The sequence below is a fragment of the Bombina bombina genome, chromosome 5 (assembly GCF_027579735.1).
Source record: "Bombina bombina isolate aBomBom1 chromosome 5, aBomBom1.pri, whole genome shotgun sequence".
Classification (NCBI taxonomy): Eukaryota; Metazoa; Chordata; class Amphibia; order Anura; family Bombinatoridae; genus Bombina; species Bombina bombina.
The window spans coordinates 485,756,411-485,770,654 of record NC_069503.1 but is presented as its reverse complement, the minus strand read 5'-3'; the positions used below and the strand labels follow the sequence as shown (position 1 = coordinate 485,770,654).

Genomic DNA, 14,244 nt, shown 5'->3' with positions numbered 1-14,244 from the left:
ATTTAGACCTGCCGTAAAAAACAGGGCGGGCCGTGGACTGACTACACTACAAGAGAAATGAATTTATCAGGTAAGCATAAATTATATTTTCTCTTGTTAAGTGTAGTCAGTCCACGGGTCTTCCATTACTTATGGGATAACAATACCAAAGCTAAAAGTATACGGATGACGGGAGGGACAAGGCAGGAACTTTACACGGAAGGAACCACTGCCTGTAGAACCTTTCTCCCAAAAACAGCCTCCGAAGAAGCAAGTGTGTCAAATTTGTAAAATTTTGAAAAGGTGTGAAGTGAAGACCAAGTTGCAGCCTTGCAAATCTGTTCAACAGAGGCCTCATTCTTAAAGGCCCAGGTGGAAGCCACAGCTCTAGTAGAATGAGCTGTAATCCTTTCAGGAGGCTGCTGTCCAGCAGTCTCATAGGCTAAACGTATTATGCTACGAAGCCAAAAAGAGAGAGAGGTAGCCGAAGCCTTTTGACCTCTCCTCTGTCCAGAGTAAACGACAAACAGGGAAGAAGTTTGACGAAAATCTTTAGTTGCCTGCAAATAAAACTTCAGGGCACGGACTACGTCCAGATTATGCAAAAGTCGTTCCTTCTTTGAAGAAGGGTTAGGACACAATGATGGAACAACAATCTCTTGATTGATATTCCTGTTAGAGACTACCTTAGGTAAGAACCCAGGTTTAGTACGCAGAACTACCTTGTCTGAATGAAAAATCAGATAAGGAGAATCACAATGTAAGGCAGATAACTCCGAGACTCTTCGAGCCGAGGAAATAGCCATCAAAAACAGAACTTTCCAAGATAACAGCTTGATATCAACGGAATGAAGGGGTTCAAACGGAACGCCCTGCAGAACGTTAAGAAACAGAATTTATGTTTACCTGATAAATTTCTTTCTCCAACGGTGTGTCCGGTCCACGGCGTCATCCTTACTTGTGGGGATATTCTCTTCCCCAACAGGAAATGGCAAAGAGCCCAGCAAAGCTGGTCACATGATCCCTCCTAGGCTCCGCCTACCCCAGTCATTCGACCGACGTTAAGGAGGAATATTTGCATAGGAGAAACCATATGGTACCGTGGTGACTGTAGTTAAAGAAAATAAAATATCAGACCTGATTAAAAAAACCAGGGCGGGCCGTGGACCGGACACACCGTTGGAGAAAGAAATTTATCAGGTAAACATAAATTCTGTTTTCTCCAACATAGGTGTGTCCGGTCCACGGCGTCATCCTTACTTGTGGGAACCAATACCAAAGCTTTAGGACACGGATGAAGGGAGGGAGCAAATCAGGTCACCTAAATGGAAGGCACCACGGCTTGCAAAACCTTTCTCCCAAAAATAGCCTCAGAAGAAGCAAAAGTATCAAACTTGTAAAATTTGGTAAAAGTGTGCAGTGAAGACCAAGTCGCTGCCCTACATATCTGATCAACAGAAGCCTCGTTCTTGAAGGCCCATGTGGAAGCCACAGCCCTAGTGGAATGAGCTGTGATTCTTTCGGGAGGCTGCCGTCCGGCAGTCTCGTAAGCCAATCTGATGATGCTTTTAATCCAAAAAGAGAGAGAGGTAGAAGTTGCTTTTTGACCTCTCCTTTTACCTGAATAAACAACAAACAAGGAAGATGTTTGTCTAAAATCCTTTGTAGCATCTAAATAGAATTTTAGAGCGCGAACAACATCCAAATTGTGCAACAAACGTTCCTTCTTTGAAACTGGTTTTGGACACAGAGAAGGTACGATAATCTCCTGGTTAATGTTTTTGTTAGAAACAACTTTTGGAAGAAAACCAGGTTTAGTACGTAAAACCACCTTATCTGCATGGAACACCAGATAAGGAGGAGAACACTGCAGAGCAGATAATTCTGAGACTCTTCTAGCAGAAGAAATCGCAACTAAAAACAAAACTTTCCAAGATAATAACTTAATATCAACGGAATGTAAGGGTTCAAACGGAACCCCCTGAAGAACTGAAAGAACTAAATTGAGACTCCAAGGAGGAGTCAAAGGTTTGTAAACAGGCTTGATTCTAACCAGAGCCTGAACAAAGGCTTGAACATCTGGCACAGCTGCCAGCTTTTTGTGAAGTAATACCGACAAGGCAGAAATCTGTCCCTTCAGGGAACTTGCAGATAATCCTTTTTCCAATCCTTCTTGAAGGAAGGATAGAATCCTAGGAATCTTAACCTTGTCCCAAGGGAATCCTTTAGATTCACACCAACAGATATATTTTTTCCAAATTTTGTGGTAAATCTTTCTAGTCACAGGCTTTCTGGCCTGAACAAGAGTATCGATAACAGAATCTGAGAATCCTCGCTTCGATAAAATCAAGCGTTCAATCTCCAAGCAGTCAGCTGGAGTGAAACCAGATTCGGATGTTCGAACGGACCCTGAACAAGAAGGTCTCGTCTCAAAGGTAGCTTCCAAGGTGGAGCCGATGACATATTCACCAGATCTGCATACCAAGTCCTGCGTGGCCACGCAGGAGCTATCAAGATCACCGACACCCTCTCCTGCTTGATCCTGGCTATCAGCCTGGGGATGAGAGGAAATGGCGGGAACACATAAGCTAGTTTGAAGGTCCAAGGTGCTACTAGTGCATCCACTAGAGCCGCCTTGGGATCCCTGGATCTGGCCCCGTAGCAAGGAACTTTGAAGTTCTGACGAGAGGCCATCAGATCCATGTCTGGAATGCCCCACAGGTGAGTGACTTGGGCAAAGATTTCCGGATGGAGTTCCCACTCCCCCGGATGCAATGTCTGCCGACTCAGAAAATCCGCTTCCCAATTTTCCACTCCTGGGATGTGGATAGCAGACAGGTGGCAGGAGTGAGACTCCGCCCAAAGAATAATTTTGGTTACTTCTTCCATCGCTAGGGAACTCCTTGTTCCCCCCTGATGGTTGATGTACGCAACAGTCGTCATGTTGTCTGATTGAAACCGTATGAACCTGGTCCTCGCAAGCTGGGGCCAGGCCTGGAGAGCATTGAATATCGCTCTCAGTTCCAGAATATTTATCGGTAGAAGAGATTCTTCCCGAGACCAAAGACCCTGAGCTTTCAGGGATCCCCAGACCGCGCCCCAGCCTATCAGACTGGCGTCGGTCGTGACAATGACCCACTCTGGTCTGTGGAACATCATCCCTTGAGACAGATTGTCCAGGGACAGCCACCAACGGAGTGAGTCTCTGGTTCTCTGATTTACTTGTATCTTCGGAGACAAGTCTGTATAGTCCCCATTCCACTGACTGAGCATGCACAGTTGTAATGGTCTTAGATGAATGCGCGCAAAAGGAACTATGTCCATCGCCGCCACCATCAACCCGATCACTTCCATGCACTGAGCTATGGAAGGAAGAGGAACGGAATGAAGTATCCGACAAGAGTCCAGAAGCTTTGTTTTTCTGGCCTCTGTTAGAAAGATCCTCATTTCTAAGGAGTCTATAATTGTTCCCAAGAAGGGAACCCTTGTTGACGGGGATAGAGAACTCTTTTCCACGTTCACTTTCCAGCCGTGAGATCTGAGAAAGGCCAGGACAATGTCCGTGTGAGCCTTTGCTTGAGGAAGGGACGACGCTTGAATCAGAATGTCGTCCAGGTAAGGTACTACTGCAATGCCCCTTGGTCTTAGCACCGCTAGAAGGGACCCTAGTACCTTTGTGAAAATCCTTGGAGCAGTGGCTAATCCGAAAGGAAGCGCCACGAACTGGTAATGTTTGTCCAGGAATGCAAACCTTAGGAACCGATGATGTTCCTTGTGGATAGGAATATGTAGATACGCATCCTTTAAATCCACCGTGGTCATGAATTGACCTTCCTGGATGGAAGGAAGGATAGTTCGAATGGTTTCCATCTTGAACGATGGGACCTTGAGAAATTTGTTTAAGATCTTGAGATCTAGGATTGGTCTGAACGTTCCCTCTTTTTTGGGAACTATGAACAGATTGGAGTAGAACCCCATCCCTTGTTCTCTTAATGGAACAGGATGAATCACTCCCATTTTTAACAGGTCTTCTACACAATGTAAGAACGCCTGTCTTTTTATGTGGTCTGAAGACAACTGCGACCTGTGGAACCTCCCCCTTGGGGGAAGTCCCTTGAATTCCAGAAGATAACCCTGGGAGACTATTTCTAGCGCCCAAGGATCCAGAACATCTCTTGCCCAAGCCTGAGCGAAGAGAGAGAGTCTGCCCCCCACCAGATCCGGTCCCGGATCGGGGGCCAATATTTCATGCTGTCTTGGTAGCAGTGGCAGGTTTCTTGGCCTGCTTTCCCTTGTTCCAGCCTTGCATTGGTCTCCAAGCTGGCTTGGCCTGAGAAGTATTACCCTCTTGCTTAGAGGACGTAGCACCTTGGGCTGGTCCGTTTTTACGAAAGGGACGAAAATTAGGTCTATTTTTTGCCTTGAAGGGCCGATCCTGAGGAAGGGCGTGGCCCTTACCCCCAGTGATATCAGAGATAATCTCTTTCAAGTCAGGACCAAACAGCGTTTTCCCCTTGAAAGGAATGTTTAGTAGCTTGTTCTTGGAAGACGCATCAGCCGACCAAGATTTCAACCAAAGCGCTCTGCGCGCCACAATAGCAAACCCAGAGTTCTTAGCCGCTAACTTAGCCAATTGCAAAGAGGCGTCTAGAGTGAAAGAATTAGCCAATTTGAGAGCATTGATTCTGTCCATAATCTCCTCATAAGGAGGAGAGTCACTATCGAGCACCTTAAGCAGTTCATCAAACCAGAAATATGCGGCCGTAGTGACAGGGACAATGCATGAGATGGGTTGTAGAAGGTAACCCTGCTGAACAAACATCTTTTTAAGCAAACCTTCTAATTTTTTATCCATAGGATCTTTGAAAGCACAACTATCCTCTATGGGAATAGTGGTGCGTTTGTTTAAAGTAGAAACCGCTCCCTCGACCTTGGGGACTGACTGCCATAAGTCCTTTCTGGGGTCGACCATAGGAAACAATTTTTTAAATATGGGGGGAGGGACGAAAGGAATACCGGGCCTTTCCCATTCTTTATTAACAATGTCCGCCACCCGCTTGGGTATAGGAAAAGCTTCTGGGAGCCCCGGCACCTCTAGGAACTTGTCCATTTTACATAGTTTCTCTGGGATGACTAAATTTTCACAATCATCCAGAGTGGATAATACCTCCTTAAGCAAAATGCGGAGATGTTCCAATTTAAATTTAAATGTAATCACATCAGATTCAGCCTGCTGAGAAATGTTCCCTAAATCAGTAATTTCTCCCTCAGACAAAACCTCCCTGGCCCCCTCAGATTGGGTTAGGGGCCCTTCAGAGATATTAATATCAGCGTCGTCATGCTCTTCAGTAACTAAAACAGAGCAGCCACGCTTACGCTGACAAGGGTTCATTTTGGCTAAAATGTTTTTGACAGAATTATCCATTACAGCCGTTAATTGTTGCATAGTAAGGAGTATTGGCGCGCTAGATGTACTAGGGGCCTCCTGAGTGGGCAAGACTCGTGTAGACGAAGGAGGGAATGATGCAGTACCATGCTTACTCCCCTCACTTGAGGAATCATCTTGGGCATCATTGTCATTATCACATAAATCACATTTATTTAAATGAATAGGAATTCTGGCTTCCCCACATTCAGAACACAGTCTATCTGGTAGTTCAGACATGTTAAACAGGCATAAACTTGATCAGAAAGTACAAAAAACGTTTTAAAATAAAACCGTTACTGTCACTTTAAATTTTAAACTGAACACACTTTATTACTGCAATTGCGAAAAAACATGAAGGAATTGTTCAAAATTCACCAAATTTTCACCACAGCGTCTTAAAGCCTTGAAAATATTGCACACCAATTTTGGAAGCTTTAACCCTTAAAATAACGGAACCGGAGCCGTTTTAAGCTTTAAACCCCTTTACAGTCCCTGGTATCTGCTTTGCTGAGACCCAACCAAACCCAAAGGGGAATACGATACCAAATGACGCCTTCAGAAGTCTTTTATAAGTATCAGAGCTCCTCTCACATGCGACTGCATGCCATGCCTCTCAAAAACAAGTGCGCAACACCGGCGCGAAAATGAGACTCTGCCTATGCTTTGGGAAAGCCCCTAAAGAATAAGGTGTCTAAAACAGTGCCTGCCGATATTATTATATCAAAATACCCAGATAAAATGATTCCTCAAGGCTAAATATGTGTTAATAATCAATCGATTTAGCCCAGAAAAAGTCTACAGTTTAAATAAGCCCTTGTGAAGCCCTTATTTACAATCGTAATAAACATGGCTTACCGGATCCCATAGGGAAAATGACAGCTTCCAGCATTACATCGTCTTGTTAGAATGTGTCATACCTCAAGCAGCAAGGGACTGCAAACTGTTCCCCCAACTGAAGTTAATTGCTCTCAACAGTCCTGTGTGGAACAGCCATGGATTTTAGTTACGGTTGCTAAAATCATTTTCCTCATACAAACAGAATTCTTCATCTCTTTTCTGTTTCTGAGTAAATAGTACGTACCAGCACTATTTGAAAATAACAAACTCTTGATTGAATAATGAAAAACTACAGTTAAACACTAAAAAACTCTAAGCCATCTCCGTGGAGATGTTGCCTGTACAACGGCAAAGAGAATGACTGGGGTAGGCGGAGCCTAGGAGGGATCATGTGACCAGCTTTGCTGGGCTCTTTGCCATTTCCTGTTGGGGAAGAGAATATCCCCACAAGTAAGGATGACGCCGTGGACCGGACACACCTATGTTGGAGAAACTAAGTTTAAGCTCCACGGCGGAGCAACAGTCTTAAACACAGGCTTAATCCTAGCCAAAGCTTGATAAAAAGCCTGAACGTCTGGAACTTCTGCCAGACGTTTGTGTAGAAGGATAGACAGAGCTGAAATCTGTCTCTTTAACGAACTAGCAGATAAACCCTTTTCTAAACCCTCTTGTAGAAAAGACAATATCCTAGGAATCCTAACCTTACTCAATGAGTAACTCTTGGATTCGCACCAATATAAATATTTACGCCATATTTTATGGTAAATTTTTCTGGTAACAGGTTTCCTAGCCTGTATTAAGGTATCAATAACCGACTCCGAGAAGCCACGCTTTGATAGAATCAAGCGTTCAATCTCCATGCAGTCAGCCTCAGAGAAATTAGGTTTGGATGGTTGAAAGGATCCTGAATTAGAAGGTCCTGACTCAGAGGTAGAGATCATGGTGGACAGGACGACATGTCCACTAGATCTGCATACCAGGTCCTGCGTGGCCACGCAGGCGCCATCAGAATCACCGATGCTTTCTCCTGTTTGATCCTGGCAATCAATCGAGGAAGCATCGGAAATGGTGTAAACACATAAGCCATGTTGAAGACCCAAAGTCCCTGGACCTGGATCCGTAACATGGAAGCTTGGCGTTCTGGCGCGACGCCATGAGATCCAGATCTGGTTTGCCCCAACGATGAATCAGTTGGGCGAAAACCTCCGGATGAAGTTCCCACTCCCCCGGATGAAAAGTCTGGCGACTTAGAAAATCCGCCTCCCAGTTCTCCACGCCTGGGATGTGGATCGCTGACAGGTGGCAAGAGTGAGACTCTGCCCAGCGAATTATCTTTGAGACTTCCAACATCGCTAGGGAACTCCTGGTTCCCCCCTGATGGTTGATGTAGGCCACAGTCGTGATGTTGTCCGACTGAAATCTGATGAACCTCAAGAGTTGCTAACCGAGGCCAAGCTAGAAGAGCATTGAATATTGCTCTTAATTCCAGAATGTTTATTGGGAGGAGTTTCTCCTCCTGAGTCCATGATCCCTGAGCCTTCAGGGAATTCCAGACTGCGCCCCAACCTAGAAGGCTGGCGTCTGTTGTTACAATCGTCCAATCTGGCCTTCGAAAGGACATCCCCTTGGACAGATGTGGCCGAGAAAGCCACCATAGAAGAGAATTTCTGGTCTCTTGATCCAGATTTAGCAGAGGGGACAAATCTGAGTAATCCCCATTCCACTGATTTAGCATGCACAATTGCAGCGGTCTGAGATGCAGGCGTGTAAATGGTACTATGTCCATTGCCGCTACCATTAAGCCGATTACCTCCATGCACTGAGCCACTGACGGGTGTGGAATGGAATGAAGGACACGGCAAGCATTTAGGAGTTTTGATAACCTGGCCTCCGTCAGGTAAATTTTCATCTCCACAGAATCTATAAGAGTCCCTAGGAAAGGAACCCTTGTAAGTGGCAATAGAGAACTCTTTTCCACGTTCACCTTCCACCCATGCGACCTCAGAAATGCCAGAACTATCTCTGTATGAGACTTGGCAGTTTGGAAACTTGACGCTTGTATCAGAATGTCGTCTAGGTATGGAACCACCGCTATGCCTTGCGGTCTTAGTACCGCCAGAAGTGAGCCCAGAACCTTTGTAAAGATTCTTGGGGCCGTTGCTAACCCGAAGGGAAGAGCTACAAACTGGTAATGCCTGTCTAAGAAGGCAAATCTTAGATACCGGTAATGATCTTTGTGAATCGGTATGTGAAGGTAGGCATCCTTTAAATCCACTGTGGTCATGTACTGACCCTCTTGGATCATGGGTAGGATGGTTCGAATAGTTTCCATTTTGAATGATGGAACTCTTAGGAATTTGTTTAGGATCTTTAAGTCCAAGATTGGTCTGAAGGTTCCCTCTTTCTTGGGAACCACAAATAGATTTGAATAGAATCCTTGCCCGTGTTCCGTCCGCGGAACTGGGTGGATCACCCCCATTAGTAAGAGGTCTTGTACGCAGCGTAGGAACGCCTCTTTCTTTATTTGGTTTGCTGATAACCTTGAAAGATGAAATCTCCCTTGCGGAGGAGAAGCTTTGAAGTCCAGAAGATATCCCTGAGATATGATCTCCAACGCCCAGGGATCCTGGACATCTCTTGCCCAAGCCTGGGCAAAGAGGGAAAGTCTGCCCCCCACTAGATCCGTTTCCGGATAGGGGGCCCTCACTTCATGCTGTCTTAGGGCAGGTTTTCTGGCCTGCTTGCCCTTGTTCCAGGACTGGTTAGCTTTCCAGCCCTGTCTGTAGCGAGCAACAGTTCCTTCCTGTTTTGGATTGGAGGAAGTTGGTGCTGCTCCTGCCTGGAGGTTACGAAAGGCACGAAAATTAGACTGTTTAGCCTTTGATTTGGCCCTGTCTTGAGGCAGAGCATGGCCCTTACCTCCGGTAATGTCAGCGATAATTTCTTTCAAACCGGGCCCGAATAAGGTCTGCCCCTTGAAAGGAATATTAAGCAATTTAGATTTAGAAGTCACATCAGCTGACCAGGATTTAAGCCACAGCGCTCTGCGCGCTTGGATGGCGAATCCGGAGTTCTTAGCCGTAAGTTTGGTTAAATGTACGACGGCATCAGAGACAAATGAGTTAGCTAGCTTAAGAGCTTTAAGCTTGTTCATAATTTCATCCAATGGAGCTGTGCGAATGGCCTCTTCCAGAGACTCAAACCAGAATGCCGCCGCAGCAGTGACAGGCGTAATGCATGCAAGGGGCTGTAAGATAAAACCTTGTTGAACAAACATTTTCTTAAGGTAACCTTCTAATTTTTTATCCATTGGATCTGAAAAAGCACAGCTATCCTCCACCGGGATAGTGGTATGCTTAGCCAAAGTAGAAACTGCTCCCTCCACCTTAGGGACCGTCTGCCATAAGTCCCGTGTGGTGGCGTCTATTGGAAACATTTTCCTAAATATAGGAGGGGGAGAAAAAGGCACACCGGGTCTATCCCACTCCTTGTTAATAATTTCTGTAAGCCTCTTAGGTATAGGAAAAACGTCAGTACACACCGGTACCGCAAAGTATTTATCCAGCCTACATAATTTCTCTGGAATTGCAACCGTGTTACAATCATTGTGAGCCGCTAATACCTCCCCTAGCAATACGCGGAGGTTCTCAAGCTTAAATTTAAAATTAGAAATCTCTGAATCCAGTCTGCCTGGATCAGATCCGTCACCCACAGAATGAAGCTCTCCGTCCTCATGTTCTGCAAATTGTGACGCAGTATCGGACATGGCTCTCCCATTATCAGCGCACTCTGTTCTTACCCCAGAGTGATCGCGCTTACCTCTTAAGTCTGGCAATTTAGATAATACTTCTGTCATAACAGTAGCCATGTCTTGTAAAGTGATTTGTATGGGCCGCCCTGATGTACTTGGCGCCACAATATCGCGCACCTCCTGAGCGGGAGGCGAAGGTACTGACAGGTGAGGAGAGTTAGTCGGCATAACTTCCCCCTCGTTGTCTGGTGATAATTTCTTTACATGCAAAGTTAGATTTTTATTTAAAGTGACATCAATACATTGAGTACACAAATTTCTATTGGGCTCCACATTGGCCTTTAAACATAGTGAACAAACAGATTAATCTGTGTCAGACATGTTTAAACAGACTAGCAATGAGACTAGCAAGCTTGGAAAATACTTTTAAATAAGTTTACAAGCAATATACAAAAACGCTACTGCGCCTTTAAGAAGCACAAAAAGCTGTCACAGTTGAAATAACAATGAACCAAATTAGTTATAGCAACCAAATTTTTACAGTAAGTGTATAAAGTTAGCAGAGGATTGCACCCACCAGCAAAAGGATGATTAACCCCTTAATACCCAAAAACGGATAACAATTGTAATAATTAACGTTTTTATTACAGTCAAACACACTGTCACAGGTCTGCTGTGACTGATTACCTCCCTCAAAACGAATTTTGAAGACCCCTGAGCTCTGTAGAGACGTCCTGGATCATGGAGGATGAAATAGGAAGACTGTGACTGAATTTTTACTGCGCAAAAAAGCGCTAAAATAGGCCCCACCCACTCATATTACAACAGTGGGGAAGCTCAGTAAACTGTTTCTATGCAGAAAAAACGATAGCCATGTGGTAAAAATCATGCCCAATAAGTTTTATCACCAAGTACCTCACAAAAAACGATTAACATGCTAGTAAACGTTTTGAATATGTATTTTAAAGTTATGAAGTGTTATTAATAAGCCTGCTACCAGTCGCTTTTACTGCAGTGAAGGCTCATACATTATTTCAGTATTAACAGTATTTTCTGAGTAAAATTCCATTCCCTAGAAAAATACTTCAGTGTACACACACACTCATCAGCCTGATACCAGTCGCTACCACTGCATTTAAGGCTGAACTTACAGTACATCGGTATTAGCAGTATTTTCTCAGTCAATTCCATTCCTTAGAAAATAATTTACTGCACATACCTCTTTGCAGGGGGGCCCTGCATGCTATTCCCCTGTTCTGAAGTTACCTCACTCCTCAGAATGTATGAGAACAGCCAGTGGATCTTAGTTACGTCCGCTAAGATCATAGAAAACGCAGGCAGATTCTTCTTCTAATGCTGCCTGAGAACAAACAGCACACTCCGGTGCCGTTTAAAATAAACTTTTGATTGAAGAAATAAAACTAAGTTTAAAACACCACAGCCCTCTCACAACGACCTGTCTTTAGTTAGGTTGCAAGAGAATGACTGGATATGACATGTGAGGGGAGGAGCTATATAGCAGCTCTGCTTGGGTGATCCTCTTGCAACTTCCTGTTAGGGAAGAGATATAATCCCATAAGTAATGGATGACCCGTGGACTGACTACACTTAACAAGAGAAAGACATAACTTTTAAAATTGTCAGAAAAACAATCTACTAATAATTTGAAGTTTAGACTAAGTGCTATTGCATTGTCTTGTTATCTTGCATTTGTTGATTATGCAAATCTACTGTGTTGACTGGTCCTTTAACAGATTTTTTTTACGCTTAAAGGGACACTGAACCCTAATTTTTTCTTTCATGATTCAGATAGAGCATGGCATTTTAAGCAACTTTCTAATTTACTCCTATTATCAATTTTTCTTTGTTCTCTTGCTATCTTTATTTTAAAAAGCAAGAATCTAAATCTTAACAGCCAGCCCATTTTAGGTTCAGCACCATGGATAGCGCTTGCTTATTGGAGGCTTACATTGACCCACCAATAAGCAAGCATAACCCAGGTTCTCAACCAAAAATGGTCCGGTGTTCTGTTGAGGGGCCGAACTTTTGAAAAGAGCGAACCATGTCACTTCCTGTGACGTTACATCAGCTGTTGTACACATTTTGGCCCTAATGCGCATGCGTTTTCAACTAAATGACTGATCTGATTTCATATTAATGTCCATTCATGTCTAAACTGTGTGTTTGTTCTACACAAGTCAAAATGATCAAAACATATATTCCTAGGCAAGAAGTTCTAAATAATTTATGTAGTCATTAGAATAAGTCGTATGTAGGAGAGTGCCCATAATGATGGTTCCAAGTAAAAGCTTCGGTTTCACTGTATGCATGTTTATAGAAACTTTATTTTGAAAGCAGATAAAAAACAAAGCCCCAACAAGTTTGTATATGTAGCCAGTGTAGTTTTGTATTACTACTACCATTAGGTTTAATTATATCAAACATGGAGACATTTTTGCAAGTTGTGTTATGCCTTACATTAAGGGTAAAAGGATATTTTATTTATAGTTGACCTTGCTAAATACATACAAGAGAACACAGAGGTAACATTCTGTACTTACCTGATCACATCAATTGCAGATCTCCTGCGCTGTTGCTCTATTGGGGGGACAACGTGCCAGGTAAAGACTAACCGCCAATCAAAGCCACCAATCTGAGGCTCCCCAGCATTACCCAAATACTCAAATGTGTTCCAGTCAATCACATCAATGACCGGGCAAACTACAGCTTTCTCCTCTTCTCGGATCCTGCAAAAAGTAGGGATTTGTAAAAAGATTTAAGAAATTAAAATATGTAGAAAATATCTATTAAAAGTGTGCTAGTCCAAAGAAAATTATAAAACTGTTGATCTAGAAGGCCTCAACACTTTTCAGATACTGAATTCCAAAATTTGGAACATAAAGCTGTCCCCTTGAAATGGTACTGGATTATACTTATAGAGAATAAACAAAAGGTTTAGTAAAACCATAGAAACATTGATTAGAAGCTGAACACCCAATGGTGTCTGTCCATAATTACTTCTGAATACATTTTTAGGATGGCCTAATGCATATCCCTTGGTTTCTTGAATTCCGTTGCAGTAGTAGCCCTTACCACCTCTATTGGAATTATTTTCCATGAATCAACCACCTTTTCTGTAATGTGTTTATTCTTATTACTCTTGGACCTACTACTCTACAACCTGAGATCATGGCATTTTGTATTGGTATTTTTGTGAAAAACGATTTGTGCCTCCATTTTCTTTTCAATTTAATTATATCAATTCTTCATACCTATACTTATTAAGGTCATACAATATTTCTTCATAAGTTTTAGGTTGTATTAGCCCTTCTGCAAACAGTTTAATATTTAATTATAGCCATTTGAAGATAAATTCTCAAGAACTGTACTGGCCCAATAATATATAAAGTGATGTAAGAACCTCTACTGCTAATGCATGTTCTTGTACATCTAATCATCCTATTGGCTCTATATTGAATTGTTTATTACATCTCAAATTAAAATTCCCAAGTCCTGTCCCTCCTTTCACAAAACTGAATTCTTAAAGGGGATATTTAAGACATTTTATATAAGTAATTTGTTTTTGCAGGGTTTTTCAAGAGATGATCATAAATTGAAGGGCTGTATTGATAGCCCCCTCCTTTTTCCTTATGTTCTCGTTTCTCTAAAAGTAATTCCAATCTTTGTATACACGTTTTACATATTTTTTTGTTTTTAATATCCATTTTGCTATCTTATCTTTTAAATAGCAACATGGTTTAAAGTTATGGATGTAAAAACATAATAAACATAATAAAACATAATAAATACTCATTTAATAATATATAGATTTCCAAAACAGTACTTTTGTAACAATATATGAAGCCCAATTTTATGACATACAAATTAATTTAGAATAATGTGTTCCATTATTACTATCAGATGAAAAAACTGCCAGATATTGTTAAACAATTTCATTTCATTACCAGTAGCGTTCCAGCAGTTAGGTTATAATCTATAGAGGTGAAAAAGTTATCACAACTTTTACAAGAAGATGTTACCTAACAAATGTAACCAATCTAATTGCATGCTTGTAATATTCAATATGTTGAGAAGACTATAAACAACTCTTAAAGCGTGCAAAATAAAACAGGGTCATTCTATGTCAAATCAACAAAGTCCTCAACCACACATTCTTTGATATTTTTAAAATTTGACATACTGAAAGGGCCACCCGAGGTATGAGCCTAAGCAAAATTGCAGGTCCATA

General features: G+C 42.6%; 1 protein-coding gene and 1 long non-coding RNA gene across 2 annotated transcripts in view; one reads left to right on the top strand and one right to left on the bottom strand.

Moving 5' to 3' along the window:
• GALNT12 (polypeptide N-acetylgalactosaminyltransferase 12) overlaps positions 1 to 14,244 on the bottom strand; it is a 109,829-nt gene that overhangs the window by 26,192 nt on the left and 69,393 nt on the right. The window contains exon 4 of the mRNA XM_053714401.1: positions 12,557 to 12,742. Coding sequence (XP_053570376.1) covers positions 12,557 to 12,742 — 186 coding nt within the window. The remainder of the gene's footprint in view (positions 1 to 12,556; positions 12,743 to 14,244) is intronic.
• The window catches only part of LOC128660505 (uncharacterized), an 80,233-nt gene that overhangs the window by 1,238 nt on the left and 64,751 nt on the right, over positions 1 to 14,244 (top strand). The window lies entirely within an intron of this gene.